The sequence below is a fragment of the Mustela nigripes genome, chromosome 4 (assembly GCF_022355385.1).
Source record: "Mustela nigripes isolate SB6536 chromosome 4, MUSNIG.SB6536, whole genome shotgun sequence".
Classification (NCBI taxonomy): Eukaryota; Metazoa; Chordata; class Mammalia; order Carnivora; family Mustelidae; genus Mustela; species Mustela nigripes.
Genome location: NC_081560.1, coordinates 37,986,435 through 38,002,756, shown reverse-complemented (window position 1 = coordinate 38,002,756; position 16,322 = coordinate 37,986,435). Strand labels below are relative to the sequence as shown.

General features: G+C 36.6%; 1 protein-coding gene across 4 annotated transcripts in view; it reads right to left on the bottom strand.

Moving 5' to 3' along the window:
* IMMP2L (inner mitochondrial membrane peptidase subunit 2) overlaps positions 1–16,322 on the bottom strand; it is an 855,652-nt gene that overhangs the window by 266,420 nt on the left and 572,910 nt on the right. For all 4 annotated transcript variants that reach the window (XM_059396560.1, XM_059396561.1, XM_059396558.1 and 1 more), the window contains one exon: positions 4,123–4,188. In XM_059396560.1, the coding sequence (XP_059252543.1) occupies positions 4,123–4,188 (66 nt within the window). The remainder of the gene's footprint in view (positions 1–4,122; positions 4,189–16,322) is intronic.

The following is a 16,322-nucleotide window of genomic DNA, read 5'->3' as shown; positions in this document are numbered from 1 at the left end:
CACAGGCCAAAGCACCTTGTCTACCAAAAGCTAGGACACCAGTAGACAAATTATTTCTAATGGAAGACAGCATATTTGTAAATTTTTAAAAATATGCTTCAGCATTAAAAAAAAGACAAACCATAAGAGACTCTTAATCTCACAAAACAAACTGAGAGTTGCTGAGGGGTGAGGGAGTAGGAGAGGGAGATGGGGTTATAGACATTGGGGAGGGTATGTGCTATGGTGAGTGCTGTGAAGTGTGTAGGCCTGATAATTCACAGACCTGTACCCCCGGGGCTAATAATATATGTTAATAAAAATAATTTTTAAAAATAGGTCATAGACAAAAAGAGGTAAGCATATCAGTAAATAATACTGTTTTACTTAATACCTCTTAATATTTTTCAGTGCTGTTAGGAAATTTTTACAGGAATATATCCAATTATTAATTTGAAGCCCAGGAAGCCTAGAATTTTTAAGCACCTATTTTATTCAGAAGAATAAAATTTTAAATTTTTGTTTAAAACATGAAATACAAAAAAATTTATTTTTCTAATCAATTATCACAAAGATTTCAGAGCCTACATACTGGGAAAGTCTTGAGTCTTGGTACTTCCATTCTTATGTTACTCATTGCTTCATGATAGAGGTGTAGTAAAAAGAGACAAAAAGGGCCACATGTCCAATGTGTTAATTTTCACACAACAAAGCAGCCAGCCTTTCCCCATGTGGGTTGCAATTGGAGGGGGGGGGGAAGCAAGGCTTAAAAAAAAAAAAAAGATAGATCCCTATCTTCTTTCCCCTCATCTCCCAGCCCGGTACCAATAACCCTCCTTCTAGTTCAGCCACTCTGTGAACCCAACACAGTATTTACACATACTGATTTCTAATTACAAAGAGTTTTTTTTGTCTGACCAAGTTTTACCATCTCACATTGTTGACTCTTCAGCTAGTGACCAATAATGATACATCTGAATTAAAGCTGTGTTCTCTTTGGATTATAATGTAAAATGAATCCCTTGACATTCCTAATCTTGTTAGATTATTTGACATAGATAAAATTTTTGCTCTCTTTGTTGACTAACGCTTTTTTTTTTTTAATAGCCTATGGAGATGTAATTTATGTAACATGTAATTTACCCATTTAAAATGTACAATGCATTGTTTTTAATATAGTCACAGAGCTGTGGAACTATCATACTTTATTTTCATACATTTATTTTCAAAATTCTCATACCACCTACCAAAAACAAACAGACGAACAAAACCAAAAAACAACAACAAAGAAATTGTACCCATATCTCTCAATCCCCTTTTTCATGCCCCTGGGAACCCTTATTTTTTGCCTCTATGAATCTGCCTATTCTGGACATTTCATATACCATAAATATAATCCAATGCTGGTCTTTCGTGATCAGCTTTAATTCTTTTAATATGACGTATATTTTATATGCTGACTCATTCCCTGAATAGGATTTGCATCACATCCACACAAACTGTCATCCAAATATTAAAAGTATATTTTGGGGGCTCCTGGGTGGCTCAGTCAGTTAAGCAGCTGCCTTCAGCTTAGGTCATAATCTCCAGGTCCTGGGATGGAGCCCCACATCAGGCTCCCTGCTCACTGGGGGAGCCTGCTTTTCCCCTCTCCCTCTGCCTGTTGCTCTGCCTACTTGTGGTCTCTCTCTATCTCTCTAATAAATAAATAAAATCTTAAAAAAAAATAAAAGCACATTTTGGACATTTATGGATGTATATCAAATAGTTTTCCAAATTTACAGCTCTTCACAGTATCTTACTGAAATCAGAAGACTGGACAGGATCTTCAAAATAGAAAGCAATCGCCAAATTCTGCAAACTGACCACACAAATCCTACACATAACAAAAACTAAATTCTTTGATATAAATACACTCAAACCTGACTAAAATCACATTATTATACATACTCATCCTCCCCTAAATGCCCAATCTATTTATGGAATCAAAATAAAAGGACCTCTTATAATTCAAAATATTAAATAACCGGTACAAAATGAGCAAATACATTGAAAAGACACTTCACCCAAGAAAATATACACATGGCAAGTAAGCATGTGGAAACATTCTCAACATCAGTAGCCTTCAGGGAAATGTAAATCAAAACCACAATGAGTTTCTACTCTACACCTATGAGGATGGCTAATGAGAAATAATCACAATACCAAGTGTTGGCAAGGATACAAAGGAAATCAAACCCTTGTGCATTGCTGATAGAACATAAAATATTATAGCCACTTTTGAAAACAGTTTGGTAGTTAACCAAAGTTAAACATCTACTTCACCATAATCGCTAGCATCTCTAGGAATCTAGGCATTTTAACAGTGATACATGCAAATACATTTCAGTAGAAATAAAAACACATTTCTACCTGAAGACACACGTCTGTAGCATTTATATAAATGTTCATATCTTTACTCGTAATATCCCTAAACTGGAAAAATTCTAATGTTCATTAGCTCATAAATGAACATACAAAATGTGGTAGGTCCATACAATGGAACCATAAAAAGGAAAAATTACAGATATACATACATAGGGGAAACACAGGTATAAAAGACTACATATTGTATAATACCATTTATTTAGATGCAGATCCCTGGATGCCTGGGACTTGCCAACTGGGACTGGTGGGAGCCTCATGTAAGTGCAAATGGGAGGAGGGAACTTCTAAAGGTAATGGAAGTGTTCGAACATCAGACTGTGGTGAGGCTTGCACAACTGTATATACATATACTGAAACTCATTACACTGTATATTTAAAATCGGTGAGCTGTACAGTATATAAATCTTACCTCAAAAAAGCTTTTAAAACAAAAAGACTGTACAAATATTCATAAATATGAACCATTCAAACCATCTTGCAATAGCTCCATTCATGTAACGCACACTACTCATGGACAGGTTATCATGACATGAACATTTTTGCCATCCATTCCTACATCAGCAATTTCTCACACTACAAACAGTGTGAGGACTCCTTTATACTTGTAAAAATAACCAAGGCTCTCAAAGAACTGTTCGTCAATATTTACCACATTAGAAAATACACTGTCAATATTTACCATATGGGAAATGAAAATGGTAAATTAAAAAAAAAATCTTTATAGATTCAATCTAAAAACAATAATAAACCTATATGTTAACACATACAAAGATGTGTTTAATGAAAAGTATAATTATTTTCTAAAACAAAAGAAAAAAGTGGTGAGATCAGTAGCATTTTTTTCTATTTTTGCCAATCCGTTTAGTGTTTGGATGAATAGGAGACAGCCATATTCCAATATCCACTCCTGCATTCAATTTGATGGCATTGCACACATCACATAACCTTGGAAAACTCCACTGTACACTCAAGAGAAAATGAGAGTGAAAGGCAAACAGCATCTTAGTATTATTAGGAAAACAGTTCTGATCTCACTGACCCTCTCAAAGGGTCTTGGGAATGCCCAGCGATCCTCTGGCCATCCTGTGAGAAGTGCTGGCTTTGATTCTGTGTTAAAACCAACTGAGATTCATTTTAATGAGATTGTTTAATCCATAGGGTCATTAATATAGATATTTTTGAATTAAGTTTTTTGGCAAACAGGCTCAGAAAATTTTCTGGATATTGGGGTGCCTGGGTGGTACAGTTGGTTAAGCATCCGATTCTTGATTTCAGCTCAAATTGTGATCTCAGGGTTGTGAGTACACATATAGAAAATCTCCCACTTCAAGTTTCTGTATTTGCTTCTGAAATAATAGATGTTCATAAGTTTGTCTAAAATAAACCTTAATAACATAAGCTAAAACAATAATGCTAATTTTAATATTTGAAAACACAAATATTTAGTGGTCAGTTTAGAAAACCTGCTCAATTTCAGTTAATATTTATTTCTCCTAGGCCTTGCAGATAAAAGATAATAATATAATCAAGAGGCTATATTTGCCTTACGTCCTGAAATGGTTGATGAGGCTCACTGAAGACATACCAGTTCATTTGGGATGTCTCCAAAGCTTTGGTCCTCTGAATTGAGTGAACTTCCCAAGTGCTACGATTTAAAACTCAATGAAATTCTAGAATTTATAACTTGAACTTAAAAACAACAGTTTCAGTACTTACTTTACAATATCTCCTTCAAGAGCAATCACTCTTTTAATGATCTTCTGTTCTGGGTTTTTAGGGGACCTAGAATAAAATAAGGTTATTTTAGGTCAGTTAAGTATCTATTGTTTAAAGACAATGAAAAGCAATTTTGTAACAAAAGGGATATATTAAAATCCTTCCCACCCATGACAGTGACATCAATCCTACCTAGGTCTCAAGTAATAGAAAGTTACTATTGACGTCATTCTCATTTTAAACCTTTGGAGGAGAAGAAGCCACGCTGAAAGTTTATTCAAATAAAAAACACAGAGGGAGGGTGCCTGGGTGGCTCAGTTATTAGGTGACTGCCTTCGGCTCAGGTCATAATCCTGGAGTCCCAAGATCAAGTCCCGTATTGGGCTTCCTCCTCAACAGAGAGTCTGCTTAACCCTCTGACCCTCTCCCCTCTCATGTTCTCTCTCTCTCAAGTAAATAAATAAAATCTTAATAATAACAATTATTAATAAGAATAATATTATTAATTATTATTAACATATAATGAATAATATTGATATTATTATTCTTCTTAATAAGAATTTTAACACTAGAGCTAAGCACCTGTAAGAAAGAGGATTCATACATAAGAAAATGTTTAAACACTTCTTTAAAATCACATACTTAAGTTTCTTTAATTCATTTAAAGTAAACAGTGGAATTTGATTTAAATCCTCAAGAAAACAATAAAGATGAAATATGTTTAAAAAAATCAGAAGATCCTTTTTTTTTAAATTGTGTTATGTTAGTCACCATACAATACATCATTAGTTCTTTTTTTTAAGATTTTATTTATTTATTTGAAGAGAGATCACAAGTAGGCAGAGAGGTAGACAGAGGGAAAGGACGAAGCAGACACCCTGCTGAGCAGAAAGCCCAATGCAGGGCTTGGTCCCAGGACCCTGAGACCATGACTGAAGCCAAAGGTAGAGGCCCAACTCAACAAGCCACCCAGGCGCCCCCATCATTAGTGTTTGAGGTAGTGTTCCAAGATTCATTGTTTACGTATAACAACCAGCATTCCACGCAGTACGTCCCCTCCTTAATACCACCACCAGGCTCACCCAACATTCCACCCTCCTCCCCTCTAAAACCTTCAATTTATTTCTCCCAGTCCACAGTCCCTCATGGTTCATCCCCCCCCCCCTCTGGTTTCTCCCCTTACTTTTCCTTTCCTTCTCCTAATGTCCTCCAAGTTATTCCTTATGTTCCATAAGTAAGTGAAACCATATGATAATTGACTTTCTCTGCTTGACTTATTTCACTCAGCATAATCTCCTCCAGTCCCATCCATGTAGATGCAAAAGTTGGGTATTCATCCTTTCTGATGGCTGAGTAATATTCCACTGTATATATAGACCACATCTTCTTTATCCACTCATCTGTTAAAGGGCATCTCAGCTCTTTCCATAATTTGGCTATTGTGGACATTGCTTCTATGAACATTGGGTACATATGGCCCTTCTTTCTACTGCATCTGTATCTTAGTGGTAAATACCCAGTAATGCAATTGCGTGGTCATAGGGTAGCTCTATTTTTAATTTTTTGAGGAATCTCCACACTGTTTTCTAGTATCTGTACCAACTTGTATTCCTACCAACAGTGTAAGAGGGTTTCCCTTTCTCCACATCCTCTCCAACATCTGTTGTTTCTTGCCTTGTTAATTTTTGCCATTCTAACTGGTGTAAGGTGGTAACTCAATGTGGTTTTGATTTGGAATTCCCTGATGGCTAATGATCATGAACATTTTTTCACATGTCTGTTAGCCATTTGTATGTATCAGAATATCCTTTTAAACTGCATTTAGGTTTAGCCATTTGAAAATTATGTAATTTGGAGTGCTAAAAGAAGGGTACTGACATCCAACTCTATCCCTGGAATTTCACTCTGGGGAAGTCCATGTCCATCCTGAGAAGCCCTACTGAGAGACTTGTTTGATGAGGAAATATGGTCTGCCAATCATATGAGTGAGCTTAACAGCAGAACCTTCAGACTTAGTCAAGTATTCAGAGCCTAGCTCTAACAAACAGTGTCACTATAGTCTCATGAGAGACCACAAGCCAGACCACCCACCCATGTTGCTTCTGGCTTCCTGATACTCAGAAAATGTGTGAGATAATAAACATTTGTTGTTTTGAGCTTTGAAATGTTGGAGAAATTTGTTACACAGCAATGACTAAATCTTAATAAGGCCAATTTCCTGCCAATAACATTTTAAGTTTTTGAACAGACACATTTCAAGGAACATCTCATACATCATCACATAAATGATCATTTAATATGAATTTGGAAATCAAGGACAGATAAAAATATTCTCAATTCAAGTCACATTTTGAATGGAGTTGCTTTTAAAAAGGAAAGTAAATGCACAAAAACTGAAATGATTAAATATATTCAAAACGTAACACTTCATCAAAGTAAATATGCAGTTTCAATAAGATTTATATTTCATATTATATCTTGCAGAGAAAATGAAATCATCTAAACCATTTGCATCTCCTTGTGAAAATTAGTCTCACAATTTTTCACTAAATTATAAATATTCTTTATTTTTAAAGGAAATTAGATCAGAGTTTTTGACTGAACTATTCCTTTCACTGCCTGATTAACCATTATATTTCCATAATTTTACTGCCATTACATACAGCCTGAGCTAAAGGATCTCCACACAGTGACGCTGATGAAATTGTGCAGGACTACTTATAGACATTTAGAAAATTCCCCTTCCATGTCTATCTGTTTTAGATAACCAAAAATGTATAAGACAGCATTAAGCCTCAGTGATCACCAAAGAGCTGGATTTTAGAACAATGGAATATCATTTTCCTATTATACTGACAAACACATAATAATGATAATAATAGCAATACTAGAATACAGTTTGCTGTTGAAGGTCTAGGGACATGGGTACTCTCTATATAAAGCAAACGGTCATTAACAGGCTTTTCTGTAAAACAGTGTCAAGATTTTATATTCTTTTTTTTTTAAGATTTTTTACTTATTTATTTGACAGAGAGAGATCACAAGTAGGAAGAGAGGCAGGCGGAGGGAGAGGGAGAAACAGGCTCCCTGCTGAGCAGAGCGCCCAATGCGGGACTCCATCCCAGGACCCTGAGACCATTATCTGAACCGAAGGCAGAGGCTTAACCCACTGAGCCACCTAGGCACCCAAGATTTTATATTCTTTAATGTGACAATTATATTTTTAGGAATTTGTCCTAAAGGAATGATTATGTGTATATACAAAATTTTAGTTATATGGATATTACCTATTTTAAAAAATCGGTAAGAGTAGATTTGTTAAAAAGTCTATCCACATAGTAAAATATTTTCCAGTCTTTAAAAGTTATAAAAGGATTTTTAAGATTGTGAAATTATCAACATAATTTATAGATTAAAATGGAAATAGAAGGGGTGTCTGGGTGGCTCAGTGGGTTAAAGCCTCTGCGTTCGGCTCAGGTCATGATCTTAGGGTCCTGTGATGGAGCCCCGAGTCAGTCTCTCTGCTCAGCGGGGAGCCTGCTTCTCCCTGCCACCCCCACCCTCCCGCCTGCCTCTCTGCCTACTTGTGATCTCTGCCTGTCAAATAAATAAATAAAATATTTTTTTTAAAGATTTAAAAAATGGAAATAGAGAATATTATGTTTACTGTGACATATCTATAATTGGGAGAAAGAAAATGCACATGTGATTGTACTAGCAAAAAATCAGGACATAAAACCAAAGCTGGCGGGTATGAAGTTCTGTATATGGTTTTTTAAAAAATGCCTCGATTTTTTGGTTCAGATTTGTGGGAAGTATATGAACAGATGACAACTGTTTGGGTCATTACAGGAGAAGAAGTGCTCCAACAAAGGAAAGTTCCCCCACCTAATACGGACACAGTACTAACATTAATGAAATAATATGAAAAGCAATTCTTATCACTGTAAAACAATATTCAATGCCAACAACTTGTAAGCTTTAGAGTGACTTGAAAAGTACTTTATATTTTAAAATAATGTATATTTTAAGATCATGAGGCAAAACAGAATATGCAAAGTGAGCTATCTATATAATTAAAGTCTTATGAATTACCACTTGAAATATATCTATAAATTTTAATGTAATATTAAACTCATGAATCTAATCAAATGATTCAAAATGGTTAAAAAAAAGCTATTACTAACATTAATCCCATTACTGCTCAAAATCTATATCTATATTTTAATCATTAGGCTGTTGAATGTAAGTAGAAGTGGTATGAAAATTATTATAGATTTACACTGTGAAAGTCATTAAACTTCCCTTTGTCTAAATTTTCTTGGCCATTTGCCTATCTCTTGGGAAGTGTCAGAAATAACAAGTGAAGGATTATATGCCTTCCTTTAGGGATACAATATATGCTGTCCAATAAATACTAAAATTTGCATTTAAATTTGTAATTTCAGTGTTTTCATAATAAGCATTGCTTTAACAATATTTGTTTCTGGAGCCTGTTAAGCATTCTGTTTTATGCCACTGATTTAATTAGGCAAGATTTCTCCAGAGGCTTGGACAGGATGCCTAGAATTGTCTGCATAGGTGCATCAGTTTGGTGCGGCAGAATGTGTCTAATTGGAATGGCTGTACAAAGGGGAATAAGGTCTACCAAAGTCCAAAAACATCTATGATACTTAATGTTCTTGAATTTCATTTCGTATCTTGATAAAAATGCAGCTTTCACCCTGTTACAGGGCAAACAGAGCCATGTCTTTGGTCTCATCACCTCTGTAATGATTTCATGTTCTTGTATGTTCTTGCTGTACCTTGTAAATTGCAGTAGGAAGGTACTGGAGCAGTAGGAAGGTACTTTAGAATACCCAGGAGAGACCTTCTTGTGTTTCATGGGAATGGAAAGACTAGCAACTATGCCACGCTCTCGATTCCTGCCTCCATGCCCCTCCTGATGTCGCATGTATATCTTAACCCTGTTTCTAGGCTTTCATGCTTCCCCTATTTGTAGTAAAATCCTAAAACCTCCTTCTGGACTGTACAGAATTTTATGTTTGCACGGCTCAGGATTGACCCAGACTGTAACAGAATTAATCTCATTACTAGAAGTCATTTTAGCTAGAATCTAATGTAAGAATTAATCCGTCAAAAATACCACAGTGTATTGGCCACGAATTACATATATCACTGTGCAGTCTAAATTTTAACTCATTAATAAGAGAATTCATATCTGGGAATGTCTTATATTAGGTCGTCTTTTGTTGTTCTAAAGAATGGTCATGGGACGCCTGGGTGGCTCAGTGGGTTAAACTGCTTGCTGCCTTCGGCTCAGGTCATGATCTCAGGGTCCTGGGATCGAGTCCCGCATCGGGCTCTCTGCTCAGCAGGGAGCCTGCTTCCTCCTCTCTCTCTCTGCCTGACTCTCTGCCTACTTGTAATCTCTCTGTCAAATAAATAAATAAAATCTTTAAAAAAAAAAAAAAGAATGGTCATGTATCAAAACACAAAACTTAACATCATCACAGTAAAAAATAAACATTGCTGTCTGAATCATCAAAAGAAGATGGAGAATAAAAAGTCCACTCAACAGCTATAAAAACTCATAAAAAGAAAGTCATATCAAATTAGAACTTCCCTCCTCCTTTTATTTTGAGATATAATTAACATACAACATTTTACTAGTTTTGAGGATATGACATCATGATTTGGTATTTGTATGTATTACAAAATAATCACCACATGAAGTTTCGTTAACATTCATCACCACACATAGCTATAATTTTTTTTTTTTTTTTTTTTTTTTTTTAGATTGTGGAAAATATTGCCTGGGTTTGGCATCATTTTTATACATGGTTAGAGCTAAAAAGGCCCATGAGTGCTTGTGATTTCACCCATTCTCCTTGGCCTAGGTGCTTCTACTGGGTCACCTTCTGCCTTGCAAAGGCATGAAGTGGGGTACAATTTCCATGGAGTACAACCTCATTACTAACCTCATTACTATCCTGCTACAAGTGAGCCACTGAGTGTAGGCACCCTACTTAACCAATCTGGGTCTCTCATTTTCAGGGAGAAAAGACTAGAGCAGAGGCCCAAACCAGAAGTCAGAAAATCAAGGCTAGCTTGTAGAAATGTTTTGTTTGGTTCGTGCATTTTTTTAAAATCTTGAACTAGCCAAACAAGCAGGAGACTTGACATAAAAATTCCTATATCTTGTTCCTCTTGAAAAAAAGATCTGGCAATCTTAGGCACACATTCTTGCATGAAAGAAAGTCCACTGGAGCTGAGAAGCAGATATGGAGGATGTGCTAGAGTACCAACAGCTTGTTTAACAAATCTCTAGTGCCTGAGGGCCTGTGAGGTTAGGAATCTGTAGAAATCTTGACAATTTCTTTCACCTCTATTATCGTAATAACTACTGAGTCAACAGGTATGAAATCTCCAGGGGAAGTCTAGCTCACAGTAAGTGAGTAAATTCTAGAGCTATCTTTTCCTAAAATAAATTCATAAAGGAGATCAATTAACTGGGACCTAGCAAACAGTTACAATCCTTCTTTCAGACTCAGAGAATATTTATTTCAAAAACCCTCTAATAAAGGGATTTTCACAGTCTATTGCATTAGAAGGCAAGAAAGGCATCTGAAAGGTTTGGTCAAGTTTTATTATACAATTAACTAAAGGAACATTAAAGCTAAATATAATACTATTCATGCTGTAAAGCAGAGATTAGTCTTAAATGGATATTATCTGTAAAATCAAGATAAAAATGAGTAATTTTCAATGTTGGATTCTGTATACTTGCTTCATTATCAGTAATGGGAATTTTGTACATACAGCTGCATTTGCAATGATTCATTTTTTTTTTTTTTTTGATTCAGGGCAGTTTTATTAATTAGTACTCTCCAAACTTTTTACTTAGGTCATTATTTCAGTTGCATTCTTGTTGTCCCTGGCAGATTTTGCTTTGTATCATGTGAATCTTTTAAATTTAAACAAAAGAAACTACGTAGACTTGTGTTGCTCTTTGGGTTCATTCTTGATATACAGTCACAAATGTGGAGCTTATAACTTCAGATATACTTTCAGAATTTCATTATTCTGTATTTCAGTGTAATACTTATATACTCAATATGCAATATAATGTTCAATGCTTTTATGTATTATTTTGTATTCCCATCCCAAACAGTCCTTTCTGCCCTGCTACCTCAGAAAGTGCCCCAGTCCAAACATCCTCGTTATTATTAAGGTGAATTACAGATGAGGTTGGGAAAACCAGGTTAATGTTACAAATGTGTTTTCTGTAACACCTTCATTTCTTAGATAGGGACCAGGTCTTGGAGGGACGGGAGATCATGGGAAAAGTGCCATCAGTCAGAGGCACCGGGTGGTTATGTGCATAGAAAATTCTGAGCAGTAAAATGAGTTTCTGAGCACTGGGGTACTCTTTAGCAGGCTCCTATGTAGGGTAGGGACAGGATATAGAAGGGATAGTTTACATACTTTGGCTATTTTCTCACAGCACCTCCTCCCTGAATCAGGCCACTGAGCAGCAGCAAGAGTTTCTCAGAGAACCTGAGAGTGGGGTTTGAAGTGATCTAAGAATGTGGCAGTAGGAGCAACAAGCTGTTTCGGATTTATCTTCTATAATTCTTTACACAAAGGCATTTTAGCAGTACTGATAACGACAAGAGCATCGACTTCAGAGAACTGAGATTTTTTTTCTGAAACAAACTTTTCTTGGTTAAACTGAAGAGTTATTTCGCTGTCACTAACTAGGATTCTAAGAAATTTAATAAGCAAATGGTGACAACTGGCCTTCTTAGTAATTCTGCCTTGATTATGTGAACTCAGTCAAATGTGTAGTATGGCTTTTGACTTCTGTACTTGAAAAGAGCTGAAATCGTTTTGTAATTTTGTATTTTGATTCTGAAATAAATGTTCTCACTTAACTGTAAACATTTTTCAGGCATTTAGTATAGTCATAGCAATGAATTAATTTCCACCAGTTTATTAAATGAAGTATGTCAAAACAGAACATTGCAATTTTCAGGTACTGAACATGATGACAACTACACCTCATGGTCTAGGGTGGTTGTATGTAAATGAATATATTTATATAGCACATATATAAAATATACAGCATGTATGTAATACATATATATGTATGTGTATGTGTGTGTATTCTACCATACAATATGGAATCTTGCTATTTAAAGAAACTTCTCTGATCTATAATGAAACTCCTGGACTGAAAAATACAATCACTGATCTTATTTTATAAACCTGGGTTTTTGTACATTGAATATGCTTAGAGTTGGCATATCTGTGACACTGGAGGAGATGAATACGTAACATAAATATGAATACTGACTACACTTTTAATCAGACTCCTGAAGTGCTGACCTTTGCATAGAAGTACCACCTCTCCATTCCCAAAGTACAACATGCACTCGGGAGTGTCTGAGTTGCTTCCACTGGTTTTGCCCCTCTATCCACACTATCTCAATGAATATGTCTTTGTAACAGAGCATCAGTTAAGGCCACAGAATAAAAATTAACTGGTCTTCAAAGGAATCAAATCATCAAATAAGCCTCATAACCCTAATACTGCAATGAAGTTCATTGGCTTTCTACTTACAGCTTCCACCAAATTAGCAAATAGTGCTTCATTCTTTTGGTAGGCTTGAAGGATATGCAAACCATGAAAAAGCCTGAAAGTACAAGGAACTGACATTTTCTACATCAAGCTATATCTGTATCCATCAATGAATCATGGATATGGCAGACCAACTGAGATAAAAAACAAATACTAGTACACAAGAGCGGAAGTGAGAATACTTAACATTGATGCAAGATGTCCGTAGCATGTGCAGTCACCCAGAGAATGCTATTGCAAGAACGGCTCAGAGACCAGCCTGTGTCTAACATCCTACTTGCTATAGGCCTCTATGTGGCTCTCGCTGGGGTGTGAGAGAACAAGCTTCAGGCAGGAAGTGTTTTGGTAAAAGTGAGGAGAGGTAGGATGAAGGCAGTCTTGACCATTTACATGGAGCCACCATTTAACTTGTACCCATAGCTAACTTCTCACTGGACAGATACTCAAAAAAAGAAAACAGGGTTATTTTCCCTACAAATATAAAATGAATGTTTATCTTTGATGAAGTCAGCTTCTGAAATCCACTTGTTTTCAAAGCTGTTTGTAATGGACAGAATCTGTGGAATTCACATAAGCACATTACAGCTGTGCACCCCAAGCAACATGGCTAGAGCATCTTCAGTATAACCTTTTGGATTTATACAAAGATGTGAGGTATACACCGACATGCCCACCTGCCACCTTGTTGTCTCATGATGATGGTTACCATATGACATTGTCCAAAGTCAGGCAATAGACAATGGAGAGTCAGATGGGGATGGGGGCATTTTAGTGGCTGCCAGCATGGGTGTCGGGGTGGGAAGATCTTTACAACCAGACTGGCCAATATACCATTCAATGGGTAAGATGTCCGCTTGAGGTTCAGGTGTCCCTCCCCTGCTACTATCACATTAGGGACTCCCCAGAGGTAAGACTCTACTCTGACAAGATGAAGAACCATAAACAGACTTAATTTGATTTTAATTACTTTCGAAAGCTCTTTAGCTCCCCACCCTGAGTTAAAAGGAATACAGTTTTGCTTGCCAGAAGAAAGCTAAATTCCAGTAATGGCAAAATAAAGTTATATAGTTTTACATACCTTATTGTTAGGACATAAGAATGTGCACCTATTCCATTTTCTTTATTCCAGCACATATCAGTGCACTAATACACTCTCTAGCAACTGTGGTGACAAGCACTATTAATGTTTCAAGTGACTGCTGGATTCAAATTTTCTAGTAAAACTGAGTTGAGTATGTGTGCGGGGAGAAGTGAAGTGCCACATGATCACTGAAAGTCTCATAACTCCTCCAAAATGCTCAGTCTCCTGGAGAATGTTGACAGTGTGGAGGTCAGAAGGATGAGTAGAATATGAAGCATCCTGGCTTGTTTCTGTTCTAGTCCTGTCGAACTTATTAATTTTTAAAATGCTGCATAGTACTATTGCTTGGTAGAAGAGTTTGCAGTTAGGCTCCAATAACTACATGCAATTTGCTCCCTTGAAAGTCAACTTTATGCCCCCAATAGGAAACTGAATAGCATTAACAAATTGTCTCCAGGAAAAAAAAAAAAGAAAGAAAGAAAGAAAAAAGAAAATCCACGAGGTCTGGGGTTTTACAAAATCAACAGCAATGGTCACCTCTGAAAACAGCAACATCATTTACTCGCTCAGCTCAACAGCTACTTACATAGCTCCAGTGACTAAGCTATCATAAACTTTATCTCTGTAATTTTTTTCTGCTATTTATACTGTGATAACCTGTTCCTATGATAGTATATCAATGCTTTAAACCAAAAAAAAAAAAAAAAAAAACGAATGTGAAATTTAACGTCTAACTCCTTTGCTCAATGGTGTATGCATTTGTTTCCAGCTCTCCTAGCATGTCTGCTCTTCTTCCCCTCAGCTGGGTGGAGTCCACAGAGCTATGGAGGATGGGAAGAATGTAATGTCTGAGAAGCTAGAAGGGCTTCAATTTAGAAAGAGTTTTGAGTGGCTGGGAATAAACGTCTTTCGGTGAGAAGAGGAAAGTTGAGAAGGGCAAAAACTTTGAGGAGGGGTTAAAAGAATTGTGAGCGTTTGTAGAGGAACTGGGGGGACAATGAAAGGAAGATGGAGAGAATATTTCCAAGGACTAACAGAAGTTACCTGATTAGGGTAAACCAACCACAGAGGAACAGAGCCGTGACTAGAGAAACACAGCCAGAGGAAGGAGAGTGGCGTGCCAATGGATTCACCAAAGGGAGCACAGAAGCACTGCCAGCTCCACTTGGAGACCAAAGCCCCCTTGAGTTGCTAAATTTGCCTTCTAGCAATTTAACAGAGCCTCCGAATCAGAGACGGTTGTTTGCATTGTTATTACAATCCCATGATTGTCCTTTCCCTTCTTAGGTTATCCTGGAAAAGTTTTATTTTTTGTAAGAAAACTCAGAGATCAAAATACTGCCAGTTGCAAGTGTTCTCCATCTAGAGCATCAAGGGAATCCCTTTCCAAAAACGACAACCATATCTCCACCTGTAATGCATCCTTTCCCAAGGCTAAGGACTGTCCTGCTGTTTTTAGTTGACTGTAGTCCATGAATAAGAACTACCAACTGTGCTCAAGGATACGCCTTCTTTGGTAAAACCAGAGTTATGCTGAGGCGACAATTTGCCAGGTTAGTTAACGCCTTCCTACCATTCTTTAGTATACACAGCACATTGTTGTCACTTTTTTTTTTTTTTTAGTCCATAAAATTTTATTTCAAATAATGGGCACCCACTTAAAATGGAACATATGATGTCTACCCACATGTGTTGTTCCTTACAGGAAGTCACTCTGATTCTGGAATGAAAGACAGTGATTAATGTGAGAAGGCTCGCCTGCTTTTCTGAGTATCAGTCGCCTAATTCTGTACACACACAAAATGGACTCTAATCTCTCCAGCTGTCATGTTGATGCTCTTTAAGAGCTGTACATTTCACAGGCTCTGAAACCACTCTGCAGCTCAAACATGATCAACAGCTCTCCTCAAACCAGAACAGCAGCGCAAGATTATTAAATCAAAACGGGAGCGAACCCTCATCTTCACGTGTGCAGGAAATTCAGAGGGGGCCTGATTTCCATATGGTTCCCACAGCTGAAGCTTAATGAGTATCTTCCAGATACAGGTACAACCATTCATAATCCTCAAATACCTCGACAATTGAGTAAAACAAGTCCGAATAGAATTAAGGGAAATAATTTCCAACTGGTCTTACATGCCTGTGGGTTAAACGTATAAAGAAGGTTTTGATTTAAATAAAAGCAGATTCTCAGAAACATATGCTCACCACCCACCATTCCTCATCCAAATGGTAGAAACTAAGGAGTTTCATTTCACTGTGGCATTGGAGCTTTGCCAAGAGGCAGGAGCACAAACATCAGAGATTAAGAAAGATCTCCAGTATAAAATGTGTTTTCAGGGGTCTAATCTATTTTAGGATAGGTTTATGGGCAATGGCATCATGTTTTGGACTGTCCACACGGAGCAATGTTCTCATTTATATAACATTATTAAACTCTATTTTGGACTTTTAAATAACCTAAACCTACTCCCT